General features: G+C 44.9%; 2 protein-coding genes across 2 annotated transcripts in view; both read left to right on the forward strand.

Annotated features, from left to right (window-relative positions):
- Positions 1-25,872, forward strand: part of rpl10a (ribosomal protein L10a) — a 216,781-nt gene that overhangs the window by 71,437 nt on the left and 119,472 nt on the right. The gene's annotated exons all lie outside the window — the stretch shown is intronic.
- LOC129708830 (sphingomyelin phosphodiesterase 2-like) lies at positions 217-24,036 on the forward strand. Its single transcript, XM_055654848.1, has 11 exons — positions 217-312; positions 5,636-5,719; positions 9,090-9,186; positions 11,081-11,157; positions 12,648-12,741; positions 14,235-14,324; positions 14,826-14,908; positions 14,993-15,125; positions 21,043-21,147; positions 21,264-21,420; positions 23,259-24,036. The coding sequence occupies exons 2-11, from the start codon at positions 5,670-5,672 to the stop codon at positions 23,603-23,605; spliced, it is 1,233 nt and encodes a 410-aa protein (XP_055510823.1). The 5' UTR covers positions 217-312; positions 5,636-5,669; the 3' UTR covers positions 23,606-24,036.

Here is a 25,872-nt window from a genome sequence, read left to right on the forward strand (position 1 = left end):
CGGTGCTGGCGCGAAGCACCCCGGGACTTGTAGTTCCAGCTGACCGAGAGTGCGCTACTTCCCGGTCGGGAGCAGGCGACCTTGGACTACACCGACCACAATCCCGCAGGTCGGAAGCGGTCCTCAGTGCATGCCGGGAGGTTGAGCCAGATGTGGACGGGAAGCATTGGCGGCGGTGCGGGGAGGACTACAATACCCGGCGTGCTCAGCGTGCGGGGGCGGAAGCTGCTGTGCGAGAGGACCAGTGGCGGCCCGGGCAAGACGACACCTCGGCTCGGCTCGGCTCGGCTCGCTGGGCGGCGGCGGCGCATGGTGAGTACCCGCGGCCGGGGGTTGGGGCAAGTCAATGGGGGACACTTTGCGGTGCCACTGCAATGCAGCCAGGGACGCCGGCCGCAGAAGGGAGCTTTCCTCTGCCTCCATAATGGATCCCTTCTCTCTCAGGCCACAGCCCCGGGGCGCCCGGCCCGGCCCGGCCGGCATCATCCGCTCGCTCTCCCCGGGGCTCGGGCAACAACTCCCCTTGCCTTGTGCCAAGCGCTGCCCAGAGACCCGTGGTGAGCACGTCTGGTGCCTTGCTCAAGGACAAGTACACCATCACCTCTGCCTTGCTCATTGATGTCCACCCCTAGACAAACCAAACATCGACGGATCCCCCCTATCCCCTCTAATGTTTTATTGTAATGCCTCATTAATAGGTAGATAGGGTTGTCAAAAAAAAGGCCTTCATCAGTCAGAGCATTGAGCATACAAGTTGGGAGGTCATGTTGCAGTTATGTAAAACGTTGGTATGGCAGCACTTGAGAGTGTTGTATTCAGTCCTAGGCACCATGTTATATAGGAAATGTGTTGTCAAGCTGGAAAGGGTACAAGGAAGTAAGTGTAGGAAGGAACTGCAGATGCTTGTTTAAACCAAAGACACAAAAAATTCTGGAGTAACCCAGCGGGACAGGCAGCATCTCTGAGGAGAAGGTGTGGGTGATGTTTTGGGTCGAGACCCTTCAGAGGATTTACGAGGATGTTGCCAGGACTTGAGGGTTTGAGCTATAGGGAGAGGTTGAGTAGGCTGGGACCTTTTTTCCTTGGAGCACAGGAGGAAAAGGGGGTGATCATATAGAGGTGTATAAAATCTTGAGAGGGATAGATTGAGTAGATGCACAGAGTCTCTTGCTCGGAGTAGGGGAATTGAAGACCAGAGGACATGGGTTTAAGGTGAAAAGATTTAGTAGGTTTGATATGCAATGCGCTGGATAGAACTCGGCTGGTCAGACAGCATCTGTGGAGGAAATGGGGTGTTTCAATTGATGTTTCAGGTCAGGATCCTTCTGCCAGTCTGCCCATTTCTCTCTGTATGGTCTTGTGTCTGCATTTATGTCCTGTTTCTAGTTTGCCCTTGCGAGGATGATGGTCAGTGTGAGGTTGGTAGGGAGATGCTGCTGACATTATAGAAAGCAAGCATGTGGTATATTTCCAATGATTTGGTGTCCAATCGCTTCCTGCTTCTAGTTAGATGCTGTTGAGAATGAGGGGAGGGGGTGGGGGAGAGACCTGTCATTGATTTCCTGTATCATCAAAGGGCTGATTTCAAAACAAGTTTAACGCCGGCATTCACATAATCAGCAAATGATTGGGCGTTGTTTTAGTCCTAACACTAGCTGTTCTTGTTTTATTTGTCAATATTCTGGCATTTTGCATCAATATGACCTTTGTATCAACAATTGTTAAAGCTACTAAACCTGTATTTTACAATTACCTAGCCCAAGTTCAAGGTTTACCCACAGACCAATTTCATAGCCGATGATTTCTCATGCCAATACTAAAAAATGCCAGAGGTTTTGTCCAAAATCTGTTCTCGACAGTAGGACTTTTCTACCTAGACAGTTCCTTTCTTGTCGACTTGTTTGGATTGAAAAATACATTCAGGTATTTTTTCAAAGAAGGGATGGTTGAAATATCTATCTTTCAAACTACATTTGTGCTATGGCTAATTTAATTGTAATGACTTGCTATGCTACAACTATAAGAACATTTCAGATATTGGCTCCACGATGTTCTTGGCGTTTGGGGAGATATGAAAGGTGCAATTTAAATGACAGATTGTTAGATCTGTAAATTATGCTGTTACTCTTTTAGATCTGTTAATTATGCTGCCAGTGTTTTTCATTACAAGTTCCTATGTTTTTAAAAGAGCTGAAATGCCCATGTAAATGATTCCATGGCACCATACAAATAAAGATCCTGGAGCATTTTTTAAAGAAAACTGCAGAAAATCTCGTCGGTGTGCTCTATATTTGTCCCTCTACCCATATCACTAGCATGGCAAACATTAATGGAATGACAACCCTCCTGATGGGTAGGGTCTACACTTGAAAAATATGTAACTGCCTGTCATGTACCATGTAATTAATGGCAGGTCTTTTGTTAAAACCTTTCTGATATGAACTTTCTGACACATTGCATCATACGTCTTGGAGAACCCTGTAAGAATATAGCTATGCTTTTTGCTTACTGCTTGCTGTATATCTTTTAAAACCAAATGCAAAAATGGGAACAATTGGTTCACATTGTGTTCTGGAGAGAGAAAGCATGTGCTCTCCCATCATGTTCTCAAAGCTTTTTTCCCCCAATATTGTTGATGATTAAAGGTTTTGAAACCGATTCTTTGGCCAGGACAGGGACTGATACGAGTGCAGTGTCGGGCTTCTCTCCAACAGTCCCAAGGTTAAAGGAAAACTAGAGAATGGTAATGTTGTGTAATAGGCTGAGACCTCTGGTATCTGACAATTCATTTGCAACAATTTGATAGTTCAAAGCAGAGCTTGAAGATTATGTTTGTCTGAAAAAGAGCCAAAATCTCCGAGATCTTGTGCTTTTACCTGCAAAAAAAGGGCTGCAATTTAAATACAAAGGTATGTGGAGTGTTAAAGAGACCATCTTCATGATTTTATATTATATCTAGGTATGATCTAGACACTGTATCAAAACGCACCATCACCAAAACATACATAATGATTATTAAACAGAATGTTATGAATAGCCTTAAACAATTGTAGAACATGTGTCAATGTGTAGTCAAAGAGAGAGCTTTAGAGCTCTGTCCTAGAGAAGAATGTGGTGGAGACATTTTGAAAGAGAATTTTAGAGCTTGTGTGTTTAAATAGATATTTGGGAATGAAGAGCTGTCAGAGTGAGAAAGCATATTTTTAGGTGTTGTTTCGTGTCTTTCAGAAATAGGGAGCAGTGGTGCTTGTTAGGGCAAATGGGGAACAAATAATTCAGTAATAAGTTTGTAATGGGAATTGGATCTGTTTAACATGGTATATGTGCACCTATCAGCATACAAGACCATAAGGCATAGGAGCAGAATAAGGCCATTCGTCCCACCGAGTCTGCTCTGCCATTCGATCATGGCTGATCTACTTTTTCCCCTCTCAATCTCATTCTCCTGCTTTCTTCCCATAACCTTCGACACCCTTACTAAACAAGAGCCTCTCAATCTCCGCTTTAAAAATACACTATGTCTTGGTGGTCTCAGCCATATGTGGCAGTTAATTCCACAGATTCACCACCCTAATGAAATTCCTCCTCATCTCCATTCTAAAAGTGCATCCTTCTTATCTCAAAGCTGTGCCCTCTGGTCCTAGGCACTCCCACTACTGGAAACATCCTCTCAGCATTCACACTAAGAACAGTAATGATAATACTGTAGAGATCACTTTGACACCTCTGATGTCATGGTATTTTTACTGGCCATCATTGTGTTTTCCCTCTGGCGTCTAACTCATTTACCAATGTTTAGTTTCTCAGTCAGAAATATCTGTAGTTTCTCCAGGCCCTCTCCAGTGCTTCTTCCCAGGCAGCTCTAAAGTGTGTTACCATGGGGGCAGACTGCACTGATTGCAAGGTGGTTGCTAAGATAATGGAGGATTCACTTTCAGGCCCAGGCAGCAACCATTTAACGTTTTTTTTTTGTGTGGAAGCCACGCAAACCTGTTGCTCACTTGTATTTGGCCAATGTCTTGATTTTGTTCTGAACGAGATGGGAGATGATGCAGTGGATTCATGATAGCGCCCAACCCAGGCAACTCTGCGTGTACTGATCATAGAAGTGGATCTACAATCACTCCACTCTTATAATCTCGACTCTGATGTGGATGGCATGATTGTAATCATGTATTGTCTTTTGGTAGATGGTTAGCAGACAACAAAAGCTTTTCACTGTACCTCGGTACACGCGACAATAAACTAAACTAGCTAGTGATGCATCCACTGTTTTAACCACTATTTAGGAAAAAAGGGAAGCACAATTCTTTTTGGAGCAAAGACCGTTTTCATAAAGCTAATTTTTATCTTCTGAATTATGAACCTGCCCTGACCTTTCAGTGGAGGTTTTAATGTAACCCATTCAATGATGTAGTTGGGGTTCTATTGCTCTTGAGAGAGTTGGGGAATAGGTTGTCAGGTCAGATGTGTTTGTTTCAATGGAATGTGTACATTTGTACACATCCTGAGTTATTCATTCCGTCACAGCACGGAGACGGGCCTTTCGGCCCATCGGGTCCGTGCTGATAAGCGAACCCCCCCCATACACTAACACTATCCTACATACTGGGGACAATTTACAATTTTGCCAAAGCCAATTAACCTACAGACCTGTACGTCTTTGGAGTGCAGGCGGAAACTGGATCACCCGGAGTAAACCCACGCAGTCACAGAGATAACTTACAAACTCCTTACAGACAGCACCCGTAGTTGGGATCGAACCTGGATCTCTAGTACTGTAAGGTAGCAGCTCTATCTCTTTGCCGCTGTTAATGCAAGGATGTACTGGTATGCTGCAGTGGTTGGTGGGGCACCAGTGATCCTTTGGATTCAAATAGTCTAATCCCTGAAGCCAAGCTAATGACTATTGGCAAAGAGTGGGAGACCAACTAGAGAGCGGTTCTGACCTGTCATTTACCTCATTGGAGACCTTCGAACTATCTTTAATTGAAATTCACTTGGCTTTATCTTGCACTAAATGTTATTCCCTTTATCCTGTATCTGTACACTGTGGACAGCTTGATTGTGATCACGTATGGTATTTTCACTGACTGGATAACACGCAACAAAAAGCTTTTCGCTGTACCTCATGACAATACACATGACAATAATACAAGAGACAATAATAAACTAAACAAAACTGATTGAGCTCGAGGAGGTCTGAGGTTCAGGGTCTGGGGGGGAAGGGTCCATCAACACTTTTCTAGGAAGTGGGTGGGGATTATGCAAGTGGGTTTAATTTTAAAACAGTTGATGTGAAATCTACAAACATCATTAGATGGAGATGATTGGCTTATCTTGGTGGATAGCGAAGGCTGCACTGGGGGTGACGTGAATCTTTGCCGCCTTGTGGCATCAGCATGCATCTCGTAACAGTCCAAAAGGCCTTAGGAAAAGTAGTGCAATGCAAGATATAATAAAAGGCAATCGGGGTGAATGTACTTAAAATGTTTGACTGTTGGATTAAATGGATTGTGGGAAGAGATGCAGCTTTCTGTGAGTATTGTCATGGATTTGTTCCATCCTGCACGCTTTATCGGATAAACAGAGGTCATATGCTTCAGAATACAAATGTATTTTTGTTTCTTTTTAGCGTCTGCAGAGTGTGACCTTGTTAACCTGATACCATGTCGGAGTCGCTGGCTGCAAGGTTCAGAGTGTTCACTCTCAATTGCTGGTAAGACTCGGGTAATTTGCAGCCATTTACTGATCAGCGCAGATCCGTTCATTCAAACAACACCCATCAGCATTTTAAACTTCCCCTCCGGTCTACTGCATCAGTCGTGTGCTCAGCGTTGTCAGTTCTTGAATTGTTTTGCATGTTAGAAAAAGGAAGTGTGACAAATTCTTTAGATAATTGGCAAACGGCCATCAGGAAGATGAAAGAGAATTTTCATTTGTGGCGTAGGTTATCTGAGTTGCATTGACTGCAAGGGTGGTAGAACCAAACTCAATATTGCAAAATCGAAGTGGTGTGGATTAAAAACAATTAAAAAACCGAGAACAGCTTTCGTGGAAAGAGAAGCATTGTTACTCAGGTGGTGACCCATTATCAATTTTTGATGAAAGAGTTCTGTTAAAAAGGATAATTGCCGCAAATAATCTCCACAAATGCTGCTCTTTGGTTATATATACAGCATTTTCTATTTTTCTGTTATACCATACGATAGTGGCTTTCAGAGAAGTATTTAATATGTACTCCAAAGTATGTGGAGTGAAGGGAGAATTGAAATCAATTTGAAAGCTTTCTCAAAAAAACACAGCGCAATGATAGTAGGCAAAATTATTCTCTGCAATGTAGCTCTGTAAATTACCATTCGATTATCGTTTTTCTTTCTAAGTGCTTTGAATGTGTTATTTAGTCCTCCTATGCAGAGTGGTGGCTAGAAGTTTGATTAGTACCCCATCACCACCCTATATTCATTCACTCACGCCACCATTGGCACCTCGTGATTACAGTGTGTGCCGTCTACCAAAACCACCACTGTTGCCTCATTAAGCTACTCCAACAGCATTTCCTTACACCAACTCTAAGCATCCGTCTTCAAGAAGGACAAGGGCAATGGCATAAAGGAGCCACATCCACATCTAGATTCTCTTCTAAACTGCACATCATCCTGACTTGGAGATATGTTGTTTGTGGAGGACATGGATAGGCGACCAGGTTGGGACCCTTCTTTATGCTCAATGGAGTCTGAAGAGGTCCCGACCCAAAACACCACCAATCTGCTTTCTCCACAGACACTACCCAGCCTGCTTAAGTAACCCCAGCACTTTGTGTTTTGCTCGGGGACTAAGATAAGCTAAAGATCCCAAAATCTTAGATAGTCATTCACAGATGCTGCCTGACCTGCTGACTTCCACCAGCACTTTGTTTTTTGCTGATGATTGCAGCATCTCAATTTCCATGTATTTCTGCCTCACTTTCTGGTTGAATTTTGCAGCAGAAAACTGCTCCAATGCTGCTTCAAAATAAAAAAAAGAGGATGTCCACATCTAATTTTATGTTGCTACCGAGTTGACGATTTAGAAAGAGGTACCATTCATGCAAATCTGAAGTTGTGTATTTTTAGCTTTGTTGTTAAAGGCAGGAACCTTGACATATTTGGGATGTATTCTGTTTGAACAGCTGCCCAGCCCATGTACAGAGAAAGGACCAACTCCATTTTGAGGCCTATTAAATTACATGGAATGTTGCTGTTAGCTGACCCTATACAGTTTGGTTTCCACAGTCTTGCATTTCCATTTATTTTATCATTGATTGGGGACTATTTAGTTAATAGGTAGACAAAAGGGCTGGAGAAACTCAGCAGGTGCAGCATGCATCTATGGAGCGAAGGAAAAGTTGCTGTGTTAGCTGACCCTGTACAGTTTGGTTTCCACAGTCTTGCATTTCCATTTATTTTATCATTGATTGGGGACTATTGAGTTAATAGGTAGACAAAAGGGCTGGAGAAACTCAGCGGGTGCAGCAGCATCTATGGAGCGAAGGAAATAGGCAACGTTTCGGGACGAAACGTTGCCTATTTCCTTCGCTCCATCGATGCTGCTGCACCCGCTGAGTTTCTCCAGCACTTTTGTCTACCCTCGATTTTCCAGCAACTGCAGTTCCTTCTTAATCACTATTTAGTTAATAATTTGGCAATGCTAGATTTGGACTGTAGACAGATTTCCTGCCCCATTTTTTACTCGGTACACGTGACAATAAACTAACTAAACTAAAACTAAACTAAAAGAGCAGTCCAGCCAGTGTATGATTTATAGGGTTGATGCGATTACCAACCAATTGACATTAGAGAATCTTGCGTGCCAAATAGAGATAAATTTACGGACATACAGGCAAATCTTTCAGAAAAATGTATGATGTTAATGTTTCAAGGCAGTGTCCAGCATTTTTCAGAAGTGCTGCCTTAAAATGAAATCTCAGTGTTAGCAACAATTTGCTGCTAATGGAATGCAAAGAGGGAGCAAGGAGGCTTTTTTTTTTAAATGCACACTAGCTGTTGTTTCTGATTACTGTTGTAAAACACCCTAAGAACAGCCAAACAAAGTTTCAACCTGCATTCTCACAGTAACGTCAGCCTTGAGAGTGCAGATTCTGCTGCCAGTTCATTGCTCATCCTTATCACAGCAGTTTCTGCCTCTTGTGTAATAACAAAGATTGCATTTTTCCGACTGCATCTGTGCATAGTACGGTTCATCGTAGATTGAGACAGGATAAGATGATCCAATTTGGCACTCCTGTCTGTGCTGGCTTTTTGCATGGCCTTTAATTATCACACCTAACTGCCTTTTCCCCAAAAGCCTTGCAAATGTTTTCCCCTTCAAGTATTTCGCCAATTCCCTGTAGAATGTTACTGCGGAATTTCAACAGAAAGTGTAATCCAGGTCATAGCAGCAGCCTAGGTAAAGTGAAATCCCCTTTCCATTTTTGTTTGTTTGGCATTTACTGCAAATCTCTCATCAGACGCTTCCTTTACCACAAACGCGTTCTCTCCTGATGTTATAGCCATGTTTAATGTCTTTACTCAAGTTTCTGAAGAAGAATCCCAAATTATTGGAGAGTGCTGGAGGAACTCAGCAAATCAAGCAGCATTAGAGAAGGGAATGGCCAGATGACATCTCGGATCGGACCCTTCGGATTCTTTAGACTGAACTGAGTGGGGTGAGAGAAAGTGGGCAAAGTCTGTCAAGTGACAGATTGATGCAGCTAAAGGAGGGGGTGGGTGTGAGTTTCTCTTTCAGGCCCTTTTTAATTTTGCAAAAAGCAACAGCCATTTAGGTCCTTATGAAACATTCTTCCTCGTGTCTGGGACTAGTGGAGAGAGAGATCTCTGGAGGCCAAGCCCACGGCTGCAGGAGAATTAGTGTGTTGACAGTAGCATCTCTATTTGACCGTTTAGGTGCTCGCATCTGTCTTGAAACCCACTTGTATGTTTTGTGGGAACAAATGTCTTCAATATAAAAGTCTTCATTGCAAAACCTAGTGTTGTAATATGCAATATATCTAACAAACTACCTTCACAATGTCCCCTTCTTTGTTACAGGGGGATCCGCTACCTCAGCAAACATTGCAGGGAGCGCTATGAAATGATTGTGCAGTTACTGAGTCAGGAGAAGTATGATGTGGTCCTCCTGCAGGAGGTAGCTTTCACTTCCCTATTATTATCTTTACTGCTTTATACAGCAACTTTCCGATCTGTTTGCCAATCTGTATTTTCGTCAGCTTTTTTGGAGTCCTTTGTCATTGGTCTACATGACATAAGGCAAAACAAGATTAGATACAATCCAAAAACTCTTTATGGGGTCATATCTAGGTCGTTGAGAACTATATATCATAGACTTGCTGAATCCTAACTGGATGAAGAAGTCAGCCGATTTGGTGGGTGAGCATTGGCAATTGACTTCCTTGGCGTTAGGGATCTTCCGTTAAATTGCAAATGTCTTCGTACTTGCAGCTTTTGAATTGGAGAAGTGATGGAATGTAGTTTGTTGCTTGGTGTCATCGTTGAAAAGAATCCTGGTTAACTAAACAACGTATGATCTTTCCTCCAACATCAGCAGCAATTAACTCTAAATATTTTCCATCCCTAAAATTCAATCCCAGTTGCATTTCTAGCAATATTTTGCGATCGCCAATTATTTGGGCAATTCGGTTGGGGGGTCTGAATTGGATCCAGCTCCATGTTTTTCACCTCCACTTGATGGCATTAATCTCTTGGAAATGGAAGACCAACCAAGCTAACCAATCATACCCAAGACTTGTTCCACAGCTTAGTGTGTTGTTGAGACCTTAGGACGCTAGATACCACAGTCAGATCCCAGTAGTGGCAGAGAATTTCACAGAGCTAGGAGCAAACTCTGGCTCTGCTTGCAACTCACGATGGATGAGCAAGATGACGGAGGAAAATGGTTAATATGACAAAGCAGCAAGCCTTTCCCTAAGATTGTACGCAAACGTTTCTTTATCTTCATTCTCTGAAACTGTAACTATTTACGAGGATGTTGGCAGGACTTGAGAGCCTGAACGAGAGGGAGAGGTTGAGCAGGCTAGGACTCTATTCGTTAGATTTCAGGAGGATGACTGGTGATCTTGTAGAGGTGTACAAAATCATGAGAGGATTAGATAAGATAGACGCACAGAGCCTCTTTCCCAGAGGAGTGGAATCAAGAACCAGGGGACATAGGTTTAAGGTGAGAGGGGAAGGATTTAATAGAAAACTGTGGGGTAACTTTTTCGCAAAAAGGTGGTGGGTGTATGGAAGGAGCTGCTGGAGGAGGTAGTGGAGACAGGTACTATTGTAACGTTTAAGAAACATTTAGTCAGGTACATGGATAGGATAGATTTAGCGGGATATGGATCAGGTAGGTGGGACTAGTGTAGATGGGACATGTTGGTCGGTGTGGGCAAGTTGGACCGAAGAGCCTGTTTCCACACTGTGTGCCTCTTTCAGACAAAATTAACTATTATTTACTGTGAGGGGGTCAAGGAAAGAGTGTTCACATCGCCGCCCTGTTTCCACCAATCTTTCCTCCACCAAGCGCAAGAAGCGACAAGACAGAGACCATTATATGTAGATGCCAAGAAGTTTGTTCAGCTCTGGCTGAACAACTTCAAATCTTGTGTGTGGACTCGATAAGAAGAAGATTTAGTGTGAGGACGTGTAGATGAACATGATATGAACTGCTCATAGGAAAGGTTTATAGAGATGTGCGCCAAACGCAGGCAGGTGGCACTAGTGTAGATGGCCTTGTTTCTGTGCTGTATGACTCTACGCATGACATGGCCCTGCAAATAGTTTTTTGATTGTGGAGTTGAAAAGGTGTTAACCAGTTCTTTGACTAAAGCCTTTTGCTTTGCAAATCTGAAACCAAGTAAGAGGTGGAATTTTAATCTACGGTTAGAACCGTATCAGCTCCACACTTTGTAATGCCTCAGACATGGGTATCATTCTAGATCATGTGCAACTACATTTAGGAGGGAGGGGGGAGGGGGGGGGGAAGCAGCAAACGTCTGAGACAATTATTTTGCTTTCAGGTGTGGAGTGAGCAAGATTACCACTTTTTAAGAAGCAAGTTGACAAGTGCCCAGCCATATTCCGTGTACTTCAGAAGGTATGAAGTTATATCTGTCAGAGACATTGACAAAGTGAGCCCATTACTTGACTGTGAAATGGTAATAGACTGGTGTAGAAATTAAATGATGCAATGTTAAACACGGAGCCAAGGAGTTGCTAGTCTGAGTCAAGATTGCTCCCTTTGATAACATCAGGTTTGGTTCAGAGATACAGTATGGAAGCAGGCGCACCAATCACCCATTCCCACTACTTGTAGGTACACAAAAATGCTGGAGAAACTCAGCGGGTGCAGCACACCCACTACTTGTATGTTAACCCGCTTTCTCATCCAAAACCTTCACACTTGGGGCATTTTACAATTAACCTACCCACCTGCATGATTTTGAGATATAGGAGGAAACCGGAGCACCTGGAGGTAACCCATGCAGTCAGAGGGAGAACGTGTAAACTCCACACAGAAACCACCCATTTAGGACCATGCCCAGGTCTCTGGCGCTGTAATGCACCAGCTCTACCAGCTGAACCATTGTTAGTTTTATTACAGAGAAAGCTCTGGAAGTGTGAGAAATGTATCTTTGGTTTGAACACCAGATACGTTAATCAGTTCCAGCATTTTCTGTCATTTGTAATGCTTGATTTTCAGCCTTGGCAATGGCCCTTTAGTGCACCAGAGAATGATGAAGATGAAGAGGTGGCCTCTATCTATATAGGGCGGCACAGTTCTACAGCGGTAGAGGTGCTGCCTCGTGACTCCAGTGACCTGGGTTCGCTACTGACCTTGGGTGCTGTCTATGTAGAGTTTGCATGTTCTCTATCTGAGCGTGTGGGTTTCCTCGGGGTCCTCCAATTTCCTCCCACATCCCAAAGACGTGCAGGTTAATTGGCCTCTGCAAATTGCCCCTCGTTTGTAAAATGGGATAACAGAAATAGTGTACAGCTCATCGACTGTTGGGGTGGCACGGTGGCGCAGCGGTAGAGTTGCTGCCTGCGGCACCAGAGCTTGGGTTTGATCCTGACTACGGGTGCTGTTTGTATAGAGTTTGTACATTCTCCCCGTGACCACGTAGTTGCTCCGGTTTCCTCCCGCACTCCAAAGAAGTACTGGTTTGTAGGTTAATTAGCTTGGGTAAAGATTGTAATTTGTCCCTAGTGTGTAGGATTGTGTTAGTGTGCAGGGATCACTGGTCGGCGCGGACTCAATGGACCAAAGGGCCTGTTTCCTGTTTCCATCTCTAAACCAAACTAAAAGATTAAGACCTACCTGGTCAATTAATGCCCCTCAATGGTGATATCTTGGATAGTAGATAGCAAAAAGTTCTGATTAAGTTAATAATACATCCCAATGTCAGTAATGTCTTTGTTTTGTACAGTCAATGGATCATGTGGTAATTTCTGTTTGTGCTTCTCGGTTTCATGGCACAGTGAGGTCTAACTAATTCAGAAATGCATGTAATGACTAATACAAGTTGTTGTGACAACACACAGATATGAAGCCACTGTGAATGTGATCTGTTGGCTCTCTTTCAGTGGCGCTATAGGAAGCGGACTGTGTGTCTTCTCCAGGTACAGAATAACTGACTCTTTCCTCTACCGCTACTCCCTGAATGGCTATCCTTATAAGGTATGGGGCAAGCGCTACTAGCTAAATTAAAAGCAAGCTTCCTATCAGCAGAAGGACACAACGTGCTGCAGTAACTCAGCAGGACAGGTAGCATCCCTGAAGAAGGGTCCTGATCTGAATCTATACCTATCCTATTTCTCCAGAGATGCTGCCAGAGCCGCTGAGTTACTCTAGCCCTTTGTGTCTATCTTCGGTATAAACCAGCATCTGCAGTTCTTTGTTTATGCTCGTTATCGGTAGAATCTGTTTGCTGATTATTTATTCCATCTATTTCCGCACGGTGGTTATAAAGTGTTCTTGCTCAACTGATCAAGATAAAGACAAATAATTGTTGAGATGAATAGAAATTGTGCTGATAAGAGACTCCTTGATGGCTATCATGTGATGTAGATTGGGCCATCTGAGTGAACATTATCTGCAGATAGCTTGAGGTTCCTGCTTCCACCTCGCCCTCAATACAAATCTATCCGGATTCAAAGTCTAGTCTGGTACAAAGAGCAGTTGGTTAATATACTCAAGTGTAAACCGGTTTCCACTGAATTATAAGTCTGTGGATGAGAGAGGAAATCTAGAGGAAGATATCAGATCGAAAAAATCTTGGTGTCCTGCACTGAGCAAAATGTCTTAACGTTTTGCACTCAGTCTAAGGAATAATTCTGAATGCAGACAGCACCTTACTTTTAAACTTATTTATATTCCATGGGCTATATATGCAGTTCTGAAATCTGTAACAGACCAGAACTTCAGTTGCATATTTATCATGTGCAGAGTTCCATATATTTCCACACATTGGTGAACAGGTGCTCTTGCTCAGCTCAGCTCAGCTCAGCTCATTAAGGTGGCATGGTGGCACAGCGGTCTTTCGATCCTGACTACGTGCTTGTCTGTACGGCGTTTGTACATTCTCCAAGTGACCTGCGTGGGTTTTCTCCGAGATCTTAGGTTTCCTCCCACATTCCAAACATGTACAGGTTTGTAGGTTAATTGGCATGGTATTAAGTGTAAATTGTCCCTAGTGTGTTTAGAATAGTGTTAATGTGCAGGGATCGCCGGTCAACACAGACTTGGGCCAAAGGGCCGATATTTCCGCACTGTATCTCTAAACTAAACTAGAGATTTATAGATAGATAGATATGCCATTTATTGTCACTATACATGTACAGTGAAACTGAAAGCTGCTCGTACTCAATGCATACATACAATTTAGCACAAAAAACAAGAAACGGAAAAACAAAAACAGAAGGGAGAGGGGGGGGGGGGGGATAGGTGCACAATTCTGCGGCGCTACATACATATATACAGATGGAAGTCCGGGTGTTGGGCAGTGAAGTCAGTGCATGTGTGAATTTGAATTAATAGTAGTTATAATTCTCGGAAAGCAACTATTTCTGAGTCTATTTGTTCTATTTATAAACTGTAGGGCTGATAAATAACATTTGTACCCTGAAATACAGCTGTGTTAGAAAATAATCTGTGATCCCACTGTCTTCTAGTTGCACCATGGCGACTGGTTTGGTGGGAAGTCTGTTGGCCTGGTCATTCTGAAGGTGCAAGGCATCATTGTCCATGTTTATGTGACTCATGTAAGTGGTAGCTAAGTGTGAGGTGACTTAATAATAACATAATCCAGATACCATCTTTGGCACCTTGTCCTGCATGAAATTGTACACCCCACACTAAATCTTGTCCTTGGCTGCCTTTTTGTGGCTTATTTCTGTGTCTGGGGTTGCGTTAATAATGTTCCTTTTTTTTCTGGCCCTGCCGTCATTTCTGGTTAGACTTGTTTCCTATCCCTTGTTCTGGTGCTAGCCCGCTCTGTCTCTCCTCCTGGCTCTCCCACTCTGTCCTAACATAGTACTGACTTCCCCTATTGCTGCTCTCCATTTATTCTCTCTGCTCCATGCTGTCTGAGCTCAGGCACGTTTCCAGCCCTACCTTCCCTTGTCCACCTCCTCACTAACCTTCTCCCCGTCCCATCCCATCCCTCCACTCTGGCCTGACTGCTGGTGTAGGTTTCCAGCTGGAGGCCGAGAGCAGAACCGTCCCGAGTTCGGGATCAGAGCTGACTCTCTTCTCTCCCGCAGCTTCACGCAGAGTATTGCAGGGAAAAGGACGACTATCTCCCCCACCGTCTGCTTCAGTCTTGGGAGCTGGGGCAGTTCATACGGTAAGGAGTGCGCAAAGCTGGTGTCAGTGATCCTTGCCGGACAGTTCGGTGAACCCTTTCAAAACTTATTTTTTTGTTTCCCAGCCACACAGGAAAAACAGCTGACGTCACAATCTTGGGTGGAGACCTGAACATGCATCCCAATGACCTGGGAAACCGGCTCTTGCAGTGTTACACGGGGATGAAGGACTCATTTGTGGAGACCAAAAAGTTTGAAGTAAGCACTTCCGTAAACTTTGCGGTCTTATCTGTTCCACATCTTCGGGATATTTGCATCCATTGAAGTGCTGTTTGAAACGTAGTGCTGCAGGAAGTTCAGCAGACATTTGTGCGCAGAGTGCACCACATACAGCAGCTGGTCATGACCAGATTATCCTTTTGTGTTGTGGGATAAATATTAGGAGCATTTCTCCATCCTCCAACATCATTAAATTCCTCCGGAGAGGATGCAGTCCTCCACGAGTACAGCATTGAGAGAACATTTTTCTTTTAGTACCTTTTAGTTTCCCTCTCCCCTAACTCTGTCTGATGAAGGGTCTCGACCCGAAACGTCCTTTTCTCCAGCGATGCTGCCTGACCCGCTGAGCTACTCTGGGATTTTGTGTCTCTCTTCAGTGTGAACCAGCAGCTGCAGTTCCATCCTACACAATGGGAGAACCATCTTGAATTGAAGCATCATTTGAACCTCTAACCATATAGAGACCAGGTAAATGTCCGTGTTTCAGACAATTTACCTCCTCCAATTCCCGTTGCTTCACACCTGTGTGGTGGGAACCATCAGGAGAATGCTCTGGATGTTAAAATCACGTTCCAGATGTTCATAAATCATAGGAGCAGAATTAGGCCATTCAGCCCATCGAGTCTACTCAGCCATTCAATCATAGCTGATCTATCTTTGCCTATCGACCTCAATCTCCTGCCTTCTTTCTTGTACGGGCAGCGGACTGACATAACTGGTAGAAGTTCTCCCTCACAGCTCTGATGACCCGGGTTTATTCCTGCCTTTGACACCCTTACTAGTCATCTTATTCTTTGCTTTAGAAATACCAATGACTTTGCCTCCACCGCCATTGTGGCACTGAATTCCACAGATTCGCCGCTCTCTAGTTAAAGATATCCCAACTCATCTCCTTTCTGAAGGCATAACCTTTGATTCTGAGGTTATGCCCTCTGGTCCGAGACTATCCCAGTAGTGGTAACATCCACTCTATCCAGGGCTGTCGTTATTCGGTAAGTTTCAATGAAGTCCCCCATCCTTCTAAACTCCAGTGAATACAGGCCCAGAGTTGTTGAACACTCATCATACATTAACTCAATCATTCCTATCAGAGCTTAACGTTGATGGGGTTATCCCGTCAGCAATTTGTAGCTTGTGTAGCGATCAGTAGATGTTGCTTTTAGCTCTCACAATAACATAGAAACATAGAAAATATGTGCAGGAATAGGCCATTCGGCCCTTCGAGCCTGCACCGCCATCAATATGATCATGGCTGATCATCCACTTGGTATCCTGTACCTGCCTTCTCTCCATACCCCCTGATCCCTTTAGCCACAAGGGCCACATCCAAATCCCTCTTAAATATAGCCAATGAACTGGCCTCAACTACCTTCTGTGGCAGAGAATTCCAGAGATTCTCCACTCTCTGTGTGAAAAATGTTTTTCTCGTCTAGGTCCTAAAAGATTTCCCCCTTATTCTTAAACTGTGACCCCTTGTTCTGGACTTCCCCAAAATCGGGAGCAATCTTCCTGCATCTAGCCTGTCCAACCCCGTAAGAATTTTGTAAGTTTCTATAAGATCCCCCCTCAATCTTCTAAATTCTAGCGAGTACAAGCTGAGTCTATCCAGTCTTTCTTCATATGAAAGTCCTGACATACCAGGAATCAGTCTGGTGAACCTTCTCTGAACTCCCTCTATGGCAAGAATGTCTTTCCTCAGATTAGGAGACCAAAACTGTACGCAATACTCCAGATGTGGTCTCACCAAGACCCTGTACAACTGCAGTAGAACCTCCCTGCTCCTATACTCAAATCCTTTTGCTATGAATGCTAACATACCATTCGCTTTCTTCACTGCCTGCTGCACCTGCATACCTACTTTCAATGACTGGTGTACCATGACACCCAGGTCTCGTTGCCTCCTCTTTCCCTAATCGGCCACCATTCAGATAACGGGAACCCAACTACCTGCCAAAAAACCCCTGAAAAAATGACGCTTCTTTTGTTAGCTGAGACTCAATTTGGAGCACTGTTTTCTTTGAGATAGGGGGTTCAAGTCTAGCTCGAAACATTAGTGATACGATATTTGGGATGAGAGATTAAACCAATAAAGCACAGTATTTCGTAAAAAAGACACAAAGTGCTAGAATAAGTTAGCGGGTCATGCAGTGTTTCTGGAGAACACGGATAGGTGATGTTTCATGTCGGGACCCTTCAGGCTGTTTGTTGAAGGATGGTGGGGGAAGGAACCTGGAAGAGGGTAGGGGCAGGACAAAGCCCTGGCAGATTGGTTTCCTCAGCTGCCGCAAGAAGCACATCCTCTGTTGGGCCCTTTTGACTGTGGAGCCGATAGTGCCCCCGCCCCCCCCCCCCATTTCAGGTCCCTGGAGATGATGGGTCCAAGGAACTTAAAAGCATCCCAAAGTTGTGTGTGATGGTAGGTTATGTGGTCACTGTAAATTGGTGCTAATGTAGAATTTCGGGAGGGAGGATGGGGGTGAATTGCAGGAAAGTTAGAGAGAATAAAAATATGTTACAGTAGAATTGGTGTAATGGATGCTTGGTGGTTGGGTTGGTACATACTCATTAGGCTAAAGATCTGTCTCTTTGTATCTATGTATCTCACTTAATCCTGTTATATCCCAGCAAAGACTGTACTCCTCACAGACTGACTGTACTCCTCACAGTCTGAAGAAGGGTCTCGACCCAAAATGTTGCCCATTCTTGCCCTCCAGAGATGCTGTCTGTCTGGCTATGTTTTGTGAATTTCTTGGGTGTAAACCAGCATCTGCCTTTCCTCCCTATACACTGTACTCCTCACAACCTGGTGTACAACTCGAGTTGAGTTTCGTTTATTGTCACATGGACCCGAGGTACAGTGAAAAGCTTTTGTTGAAAGTGGAAAGACGATACATGATGGCAATGGAGCCATCCACAGTGTACAGATACATGATAATGGGAATAAAGTGTATAACGAGAGTCTCCAATGAGGTTGATAGTAGTTCAGGACTGCTCTCAAGTTGGTGATAGGATGGCCCAGTTGCCTAATTACAGCTGGGAAGAAATTGTCCCTGAATCTGGAGGTGTGTGTTTCACCACTAAACATTTTGCCTGATGGGGTTTAACATTTTTTTCCCCATCAGTAAACCATTATACAATATACCTGGTCCCTTCAAAATTATTCATGGAATTAGGTGAAGCTTAACATAAATGCCAACGTTTAGTTTGCCAACCTGAAAATCCTGTTTTTCTCTACCCGCTGTTTCAGTTAACATATCCTATAATCTATGAATAAATATTAACTTCAATTACTGATGTGCAATAAAAAAGTTTGTGCCACCTCATCAAATGGCTTTTGGAAATAAAATTATCTTGCATTCAGGTCTGATGAAGGGTCTCGACCCAAAACGTCACCTATTCCCTTTTCTCCAGAGATGCTGCCTGACCCGCTGAGTTACTCAGCTTTTTGTGTCTGTCTTCGGTTTAGACCAGTCCCTCCCTGCACACCTAACCACATATTTTAATTTGCGGATATGATATCTGTGTCAGAATTGTGCTGAAGGTTCCTTGCTGAAATGTTGTTTCTGCCCTGGTATGGAGCCCGACTTGCTGACTGTATCAGTGCACACCATGCGAGTGAGAGCTTGTTGTTAAAAGCTAGACCCATGACCCTTTCTCATTCCCATTCTACTGGTGGTTAACATGGGCAGTGAGGGTCATCGTAAATAACCAAATGTTGATTGACCTTGATATGCTTTATTCCACTTTATCAAGAGAGATATTGGCAAGCACCCCTGCCCCCCCCCCCCCCCCCCCCCCCCTCCCTTTATCTGCTAACCCCACACATTAGGGTCTATTTACACTTATACCAAGCCAATTAACGTACAAACCTATACATCTTTGGAATGTGGGATGAAACAAAAGATCTCCGAGAAAACCTACGAGGTCACAGGGAGAACGTACAAATTCCATATAGACAGCACCTGTAGTCAGGATCGGATCGAACAGAGGTCTCCAGGTGCTGTAAGGTAGCAATTTTACCGCTGTGCACCGTGCCACACTATTCTGTGGTCCCTATCCTTTTTTTTTTCTTTCTTCCCCCCCCCCCCCCCCCCCCACCTCTCCCCTCCATACAAAGCTGCATTGCCTGTACACGAATCAAGAAGAGTGTTGAAAAATAATTGTTTATTTTGTAAGAACAAGTTTTATTCTGCATTTTAAACGTTTGGGTGATGGTTACTGAATTCTGTGCGATTCAATTTCTGTCACTCGGTCATAGGGTTGCCAACTTTCTCACTCCCAAATAAGGGACAAATTCCCAAGGGCAATTCGTTGACCGACTCGGCCGTGGCTGGGTGAATGACGGGTTGGCCTGGGTGCTGGACTGCACGTAAAGCCCAGCCGGCGGGCCAGCTGAGGAATCTTGGCCCGCGCGACGGGGGTGCGCAACATCACACGTAAAGTCCGGCACCCCATCCAACTCATGAACCGATAACCAGCTAAGAAGGAGGGGTGGTGGTGTCGGCGGTAAGCAAAGGTCGCACAGCTGGCCGTGCTGCCGACCAACGGGGCCACGGGCGAGGCGCTGCTGCTGCACTCCATGGGCTGCACTATGCCGGGACGGGTGAGGCGAGGCTGGACGCTGCGGACGCAACAGTTAAATACGGGGCGAGGGTGGTCCCGTACGGGACAAACCAATTTAGCCCAATATACGGGATGTCCCGGTTAATACGCAACAGTTGGCAACCCTACTCGAACAGCTGTAAGGCGGGGATCGGCTGTGATAACAGTTGACTAGGTCATTGTCAGATCCTGATTTGTTTCCCGGGATGAGCTGTTTGTAGAAGTGAAACCAGCAGATAAAGTTTAATTACCTCTGGTTAAAAGCTCTTTATCTATGATATTGATGACCTTTCCCTGCAATTGGGTTCACTCACCCCAAGATTTTTGTTTACTTGCAACAACTTAATTGCTGTTTGTCGTTTAATACCCATGTTCCATTTTCCACACAGCTCCCTGAGTACGGAGGAGAGGAAGGGGGGGAGGGGATCCTGTTTCATTGAGATGCTTCCCAGCATTATGATGTTAAGCCAGGACTCTGGCGCTATGAGACAGCAGCTCTACCAGCTGCACCACTGTGCCAGCCTTATTGTTACAGATATGGATTATGTGCAGGCAGATAAGAGTTGATCTTGACATCATGTTCGGCACAGGCAATGTGAGCTGAAGGGCCTGCTTCTGGGTTGTACTAAAATGGGTACAGTGCCTACATCATTGAGATTGAGAACAAGGGTATCCTAAAGATGTTTTCTCCAGGTGCTCCAGTTTTCTCCCACATGACAAAGACGTGCAGGTTTGTAAGTTAATTGGCCTCTGTGAATTGCCCCTAGTGTGTAGGGATTGGATGCAAATGTGGGTCTAACGTACAACTTGTGTGAATGGGTGATCGATGCTCAGCATGCTTGATGGGCTGAAGGGCCTGTTTCCATGCTGTATCGTAAATCAATCCCTCCATTGACTTGGCTGAGGATCACCTACAGAACCTTTTTTTTTAAATCCTGCAGTGTAACTTCAGTTCTTTGCAATCCATGTTTTAAATAATGCAGCATCAATGCTTCATTGGGAGTACCAGCAGTTATGAGAGTAGACACAAGTTGCTGGAGTAACTCAGCAGGTCAGGCAACATCTTTGGAGAAAAAGGAACAGGTGACGTTTTGGATTGGAACCCTTCTGAAGAGATTTTGCGGTGGAGCATCCAAAATGTGTAGGAAGGAACTGCGGATGTTGGTTTATACCGAAGGGAGACACAACGTGCTGGAGTCGCTCAGCGGGGTCGGGGCAGCTCCTCTGGTGAAAAGGAATAGGTGACGTTTTGGGTCGGCACCCTTCAGTTACGTGTATGCTGTGTTTCCCACAGGGCTCTGAAGGAGGTTGCACCCTGCAGGCTCAGAACTGCTATGCCACGGTTTGGGATTGTCCTTCGTTTCCCTCGGGCATTCGCATTGACTACGTTCTCTACAAGGTGAGGAGTCTGGAACGGGGAAAGCAAACTGGCAGAGGTGCTTTGAAACTGGACGAATGAGTTCCAGAATTTAAGGCGTCAAATAGTTAAAACGATGTGTCTCTCGGCCACTGCAGGGATCGAGGGGGTTCCCTGTGAAATGTGAGCACTTGATGACCACAAGTGGTACGGCTCCAGGGAAAAACATTCCATATTCAGACCATGAAGCTGTGTGCGCCACGCTGAGCGTGCAGAAAGATGAGGGTGCTGCCACTGGGGCGAAACGCGAAGAAGGTGAGTTATTTCTCACTACTGCAGTGGGACATACATATATATATATAGCTCTCGTTTCATGTCGACACAAGGAACTGCAGATGTTAGCACCTTGAGGAAAACGCAGTGCTGGAGGAACTCAGCAGGGTCAGTCAGCATCTGTGGAGGGAATGGACAGGTGGCATTTCAGGTCGGCTCCCTTCTTCAGACTGATGGTGGCAGGGAGGAGAGAGGTGAGGGCAGGACAAAGCCAGGCAAGTGACGGGTAGAGAGAAAATGCTGGAGTAGCTCAGCGGGTTACTCCAGCATTTTGTGTCTTTCCTTGGCAAAAGCCTGCAGTTCCTTGTGTCAACAAATGGCAGGTAGACATAGGTGAGGGGAGGTTTGACTGGAGGTTTGACATGCTCTTTGTTCTGGAAGTGCGCAGACTGAGAATGGAACTGGATGGGAGTTGGGGAATAGTTGGAGAATTCAAGCTAGACAGGGTGCAGAGAAGAGTTGCCAGGACTCGAGGTCCTGAGCTATAGTGAAGGTTGAGCAGGTTAGGACTATTCCTTGGAGCACAGGAGGATGAGAGGTGATCTTGTACTGGTGTACAAAATCATGAGAGGAATAGCTCAGATGGACGCACAGTGTCTTTTGCCCAGAGTCGGGGAATCGAGAACCAGAGGACATGGGTTTAAGGTGAGGGGGGGGAAGATTTATTAGGAATTTGAAGGGTAACATTTTTACACAAAGGGTAGTAGATGCATGGAGCGAGCCGCCGGAGGAAGTCGTTGAGGCAGGGACTATCCCAACATTTAAGAAACATTTAGACGGGTACATGGACAGGATGGGTTTAGGGGGATATGGGCCAGATGCATTCAGGTGGGACTAGTGTAGATGGGACATGTTGGCCAGTGTGGGCAAGTGTGGGCGAAAGGCCTGTTTCCACACTGTAACTCCACAATAGGGAATTGATTGGATAATGAGGGAATGCTGCCACTGTGAGATAGTCCAGCACTAGAGTCCTTCAATGTAAAATAGTCATTTAGCAAATCAAAAGAAGAAACTTTAGTTGCTGCAATGTATAATTAAAAGAAGGGAAGAACTCGGGATATCACAAATTGCTTCACACCTTTTGAAGTGCAATCACTATGACACTGATGGAAACGTGAGAGCCTGTCTGATGTGCTGCATTGTTTAAGGGATACATTCATTCCCACAACTCTGAGCAGGGCCTATAAAGTCCATAGCAAAACGTTGAATCACACTGCATGGAAACAGACCCTTCAGCCCAACTCATCCATGCTGACCCTATAATACCCCATCCAAACTTGTGGCATTTGACCCATATCCCTCTGAGCCTTTCCTCTCCATGTACCATGTCTCTTCAATGTTGTTATTGTACCTGTCTCAACTAGTTTCTCTGGGCATCTTGTTCCATATTCCCACTACCCTTCCCCTCTTCTTCCCCCTGTTATCAGGCTCTTCTGAATGATCCTTCCATGAGCTGGGGACTAAGAAGGAGAACATGCAAATAGGCAGGAACGGGGTACTGATTGGGGATGATCAGCCATGATCACAGTGAATGGCAGTGCTGGCTCGAAGGGCCAAATGGCCTACTCCTGCACCTGTTGTCTATTGTCTGTTGTCTAACTCCCCACAGACAGCACCCGAGGTCAGGATCGATCCCGGGTCTCTGGCGCTGTGACGCAGCAGCACTACCAGCTGAGCCACTGACCCGACCGAGTATACGTTATTGTTGTGTATCACAAGAGCCCTTCGATCTGCGATTAATAATTCTAAGTTTTATGATCCACTTTCCCTTTGTTTCTCTGCCCCCCACCCAAAGTACTCCGTGCGTTGTTTTGTTGCAGAGACGAACCCACAGCTGGTGGACATCCTGAACGAAGCTCGGGCAGAAGTGAAGATTGGCATTCACGGGGCGGAGAGGATACGCTACTCCTCTGGCAGGATGGCCGTCCTGGGATTTGTCTTGCTGCTGCTCGAAGTCGTCATGGCGATCATACCACTGGTCACCACCACCGCTGAGAACTCCTTCCCCAAGGTCTCCTTCTACATCCTGGGCATGGTGGCATTTGCCGTGACGTTGCTGGCTGGAATCCTGTACGTATTTCATACGATTGAGGTGAAAATGTTGCAAGGAACGGAGGACCAAATGCGGAATACCATTCAGGCTCTGCAAGAGCAGCTGGGGGAGTGATGCCCTCGTGTGGGAGCTGGGTCAGACCACACTGAGTTTTAGCCAGAGACTGATCAGATCTGACATGCGCAAACTATAGTGAATGCAGTTCTAAATGTTATTGCACGATGGCAGCCCTGCATGTTAGCCTTGAGAATCCATGTTGTCCAATACACTCCTGGCAGCTGTACAGTTCCATAGAGACTGGCATGTGGGGGATAATGTTGTGTGCTTCATCATAATGGGATGATATTTTGTGCGCACATTTCCTTCTATCTTAGCCTCATGATCACGTGCTTACCTCTCACTTTCTCTAGTACCGCTTAACATTGTCTGGCTAATCTTGGAGACACTTCATTCAACTCTTCAGCCTGTGCCCGAATTGTGGTTGGCATCCAGGGTCAATCTAAAAGCAGGAATGTTTGGAGTTTGGGAAGAGGGGGGGGGGGGGTGGGGGGACGGGGGTGCGGATTCTCCCTGCTTCCAGCCAAATCCTTTGCCTCAGATAAGCAAGACATGTAATCATTCCCAAGAAAACTAGTTCAGATCCCCCACCATGGCATTTTGAGAATTTAAATTATGGACATCTAACAAGAATTATGCTGGTGTAAAAATAGCCACAAAATTGCTGGATAGTTTGGAGCATATTCTGTAGTGAAAGAAGCCGGAATACTGTACCAGTCTGAGTCCAGTGTGATTGCCTCATCATGGGGTCTGAAGTTGCCTGGTAACCCGCCCAGTTCTGTGAAACAGTTGCAAAGAAATTGTATCTTTGCCGTCCCCTCTGAGAATTGGGAATGGGAAATAAAAGGTGCCTTCGTCAGAGATGACTGCATCCTGAGAAATAGATGTGCGTACTAAGGTGTTGCCTGGAAGTTTAAACTTCGACTGCGACAATGATGGTGAAACGCGGCTTCCAATCTTGAAATCAATATCACCAGTCAAAACATTTATCCCCCTCATTGGAGATGACAGGGGGGATTATACACAAAAAGTTACTTTTTGCAATGCAAGGAGTCTTCTCGCACAGTGGTCTAACTGGCTGAGGACTACTTTCCAAGCCTGCCCATCCAGGGTCTAGCGGAAAATAAAGTAAGGGCCAAACGCAGCTTGGCTAAAGATCCAAAGATGGACACAAAAAATTGGAGTAACTGCAACAGGATTGGAGACAGCATCTCTGGAGAAAATGAATAGGTGACGTTTGGGGGCGAGACCCTTCTTCAGACTGAGAGTCGGGGAAAGGGAAACGAGAGATATAGACGGTGATATGGATCAAATGAATGAAAGATGTGCAAAAAAGTAATAATGATGAAGGAAACGGGCCATTGTTAGCTGTGGGCTAGGTGGAAACAAGTTATACAGATAATGAAACTCACTAGGACGACAGTGAAACTAGTACAATGGTTAGGGTGGGGAGGGACGGAGAGAGGGGATGCACCGGTTACTTGAAGTTGGAGAAATCAATATTCATACCGCTGGGTTGTAAGCTGCCCAAGCAAACTATGAGATGGTGATCATCCAATTTGCATTGGGCATGACTCTGACAATGGAGGAGGCTCAGGACAGAAAGGTCAGTATGGGACGGGGAGTTAGTGTTTGGCAACCGGGAGATTACGTCGGCCCAGGTGGACTGAGCGAAGACTGAGCATTGGCTAAAGATCTGTTGACTTTGTTCCCTCCACTGGACCATGTATAATTGGTCACAAAGTTGGCCGCTCCCCACTGCATTTACTAAGTACCATTGATCCATTAGTCTGCAGAGTCTTTTAAGCATCTTCAAAACGGCTCAACAATATAACTGATTCAAAATATGACAGAAATTGATATGATTTTACTCTCAGAGGCAATAGACATGACCATTCTAACTTTCTAAATTATTTAATTAAAAAGGAGTTTGTTGAGGCCCAGTCTTAGCCTCGTCACATTCTTAATCCAGTCTGTTTGCATCAATTTAGTCTGATTTCTGATTTAGAGTTGACTAGTTTTCTTAGACACTTATTCCACGTGTCACCTATTCTGGGAGGAAAGGAAATCTGCTTCGTGTCCAAAATCTTAAATCAGAAGAAGGGTCCTGATCTGAAATGTCACCTGTCTCTTCCCTCCACAGCTGCTGCCTGACTTGCTGACTGAGTTCCTCCAGCACTTTGTGTTTTATTTTGAGTAATGTTAGAAAGAGTCTCTTAAATGGAAGCATGGAAATCAAACTACTTTTCCCACACAAGCTGTATCAACCATAAAGGTGAATTGGGCACTTCTTTGTGAAGTAAACCAATCACTAGAATGAAACC

This window comes from Leucoraja erinacea, chromosome 24 (assembly GCF_028641065.1).
Source record: "Leucoraja erinacea ecotype New England chromosome 24, Leri_hhj_1, whole genome shotgun sequence".
Lineage (NCBI taxonomy): Eukaryota > Metazoa > Chordata > Chondrichthyes > Rajiformes > Rajidae > Leucoraja > Leucoraja erinaceus.

What these genes read in the sequence shown, in the direction of transcription:
- LOC129708830 (XM_055654848.1), top strand. Translation starts at nt 5,670, where the DNA reads ATGTCGGAGTCGCTGGCTGCAAGGTTCAGAGTGTTCACTCTCAATTGC. An exon ending in TGAATGGCTATCCTTATAAG is followed by an intron (nt 12,742 to 14,234) that starts GTATGGGGCAAG and finishes ACTGTCTTCTAG; the next exon opens with TTGCACCATGGCGACTGGTT. An exon ending in GAGCTGGGGCAGTTCATACG is followed by an intron (nt 14,909 to 14,992) that starts GTAAGGAGTGCG and finishes TTTGTTTCCCAG; the next exon opens with CCACACAGGAAAAACAGCTG.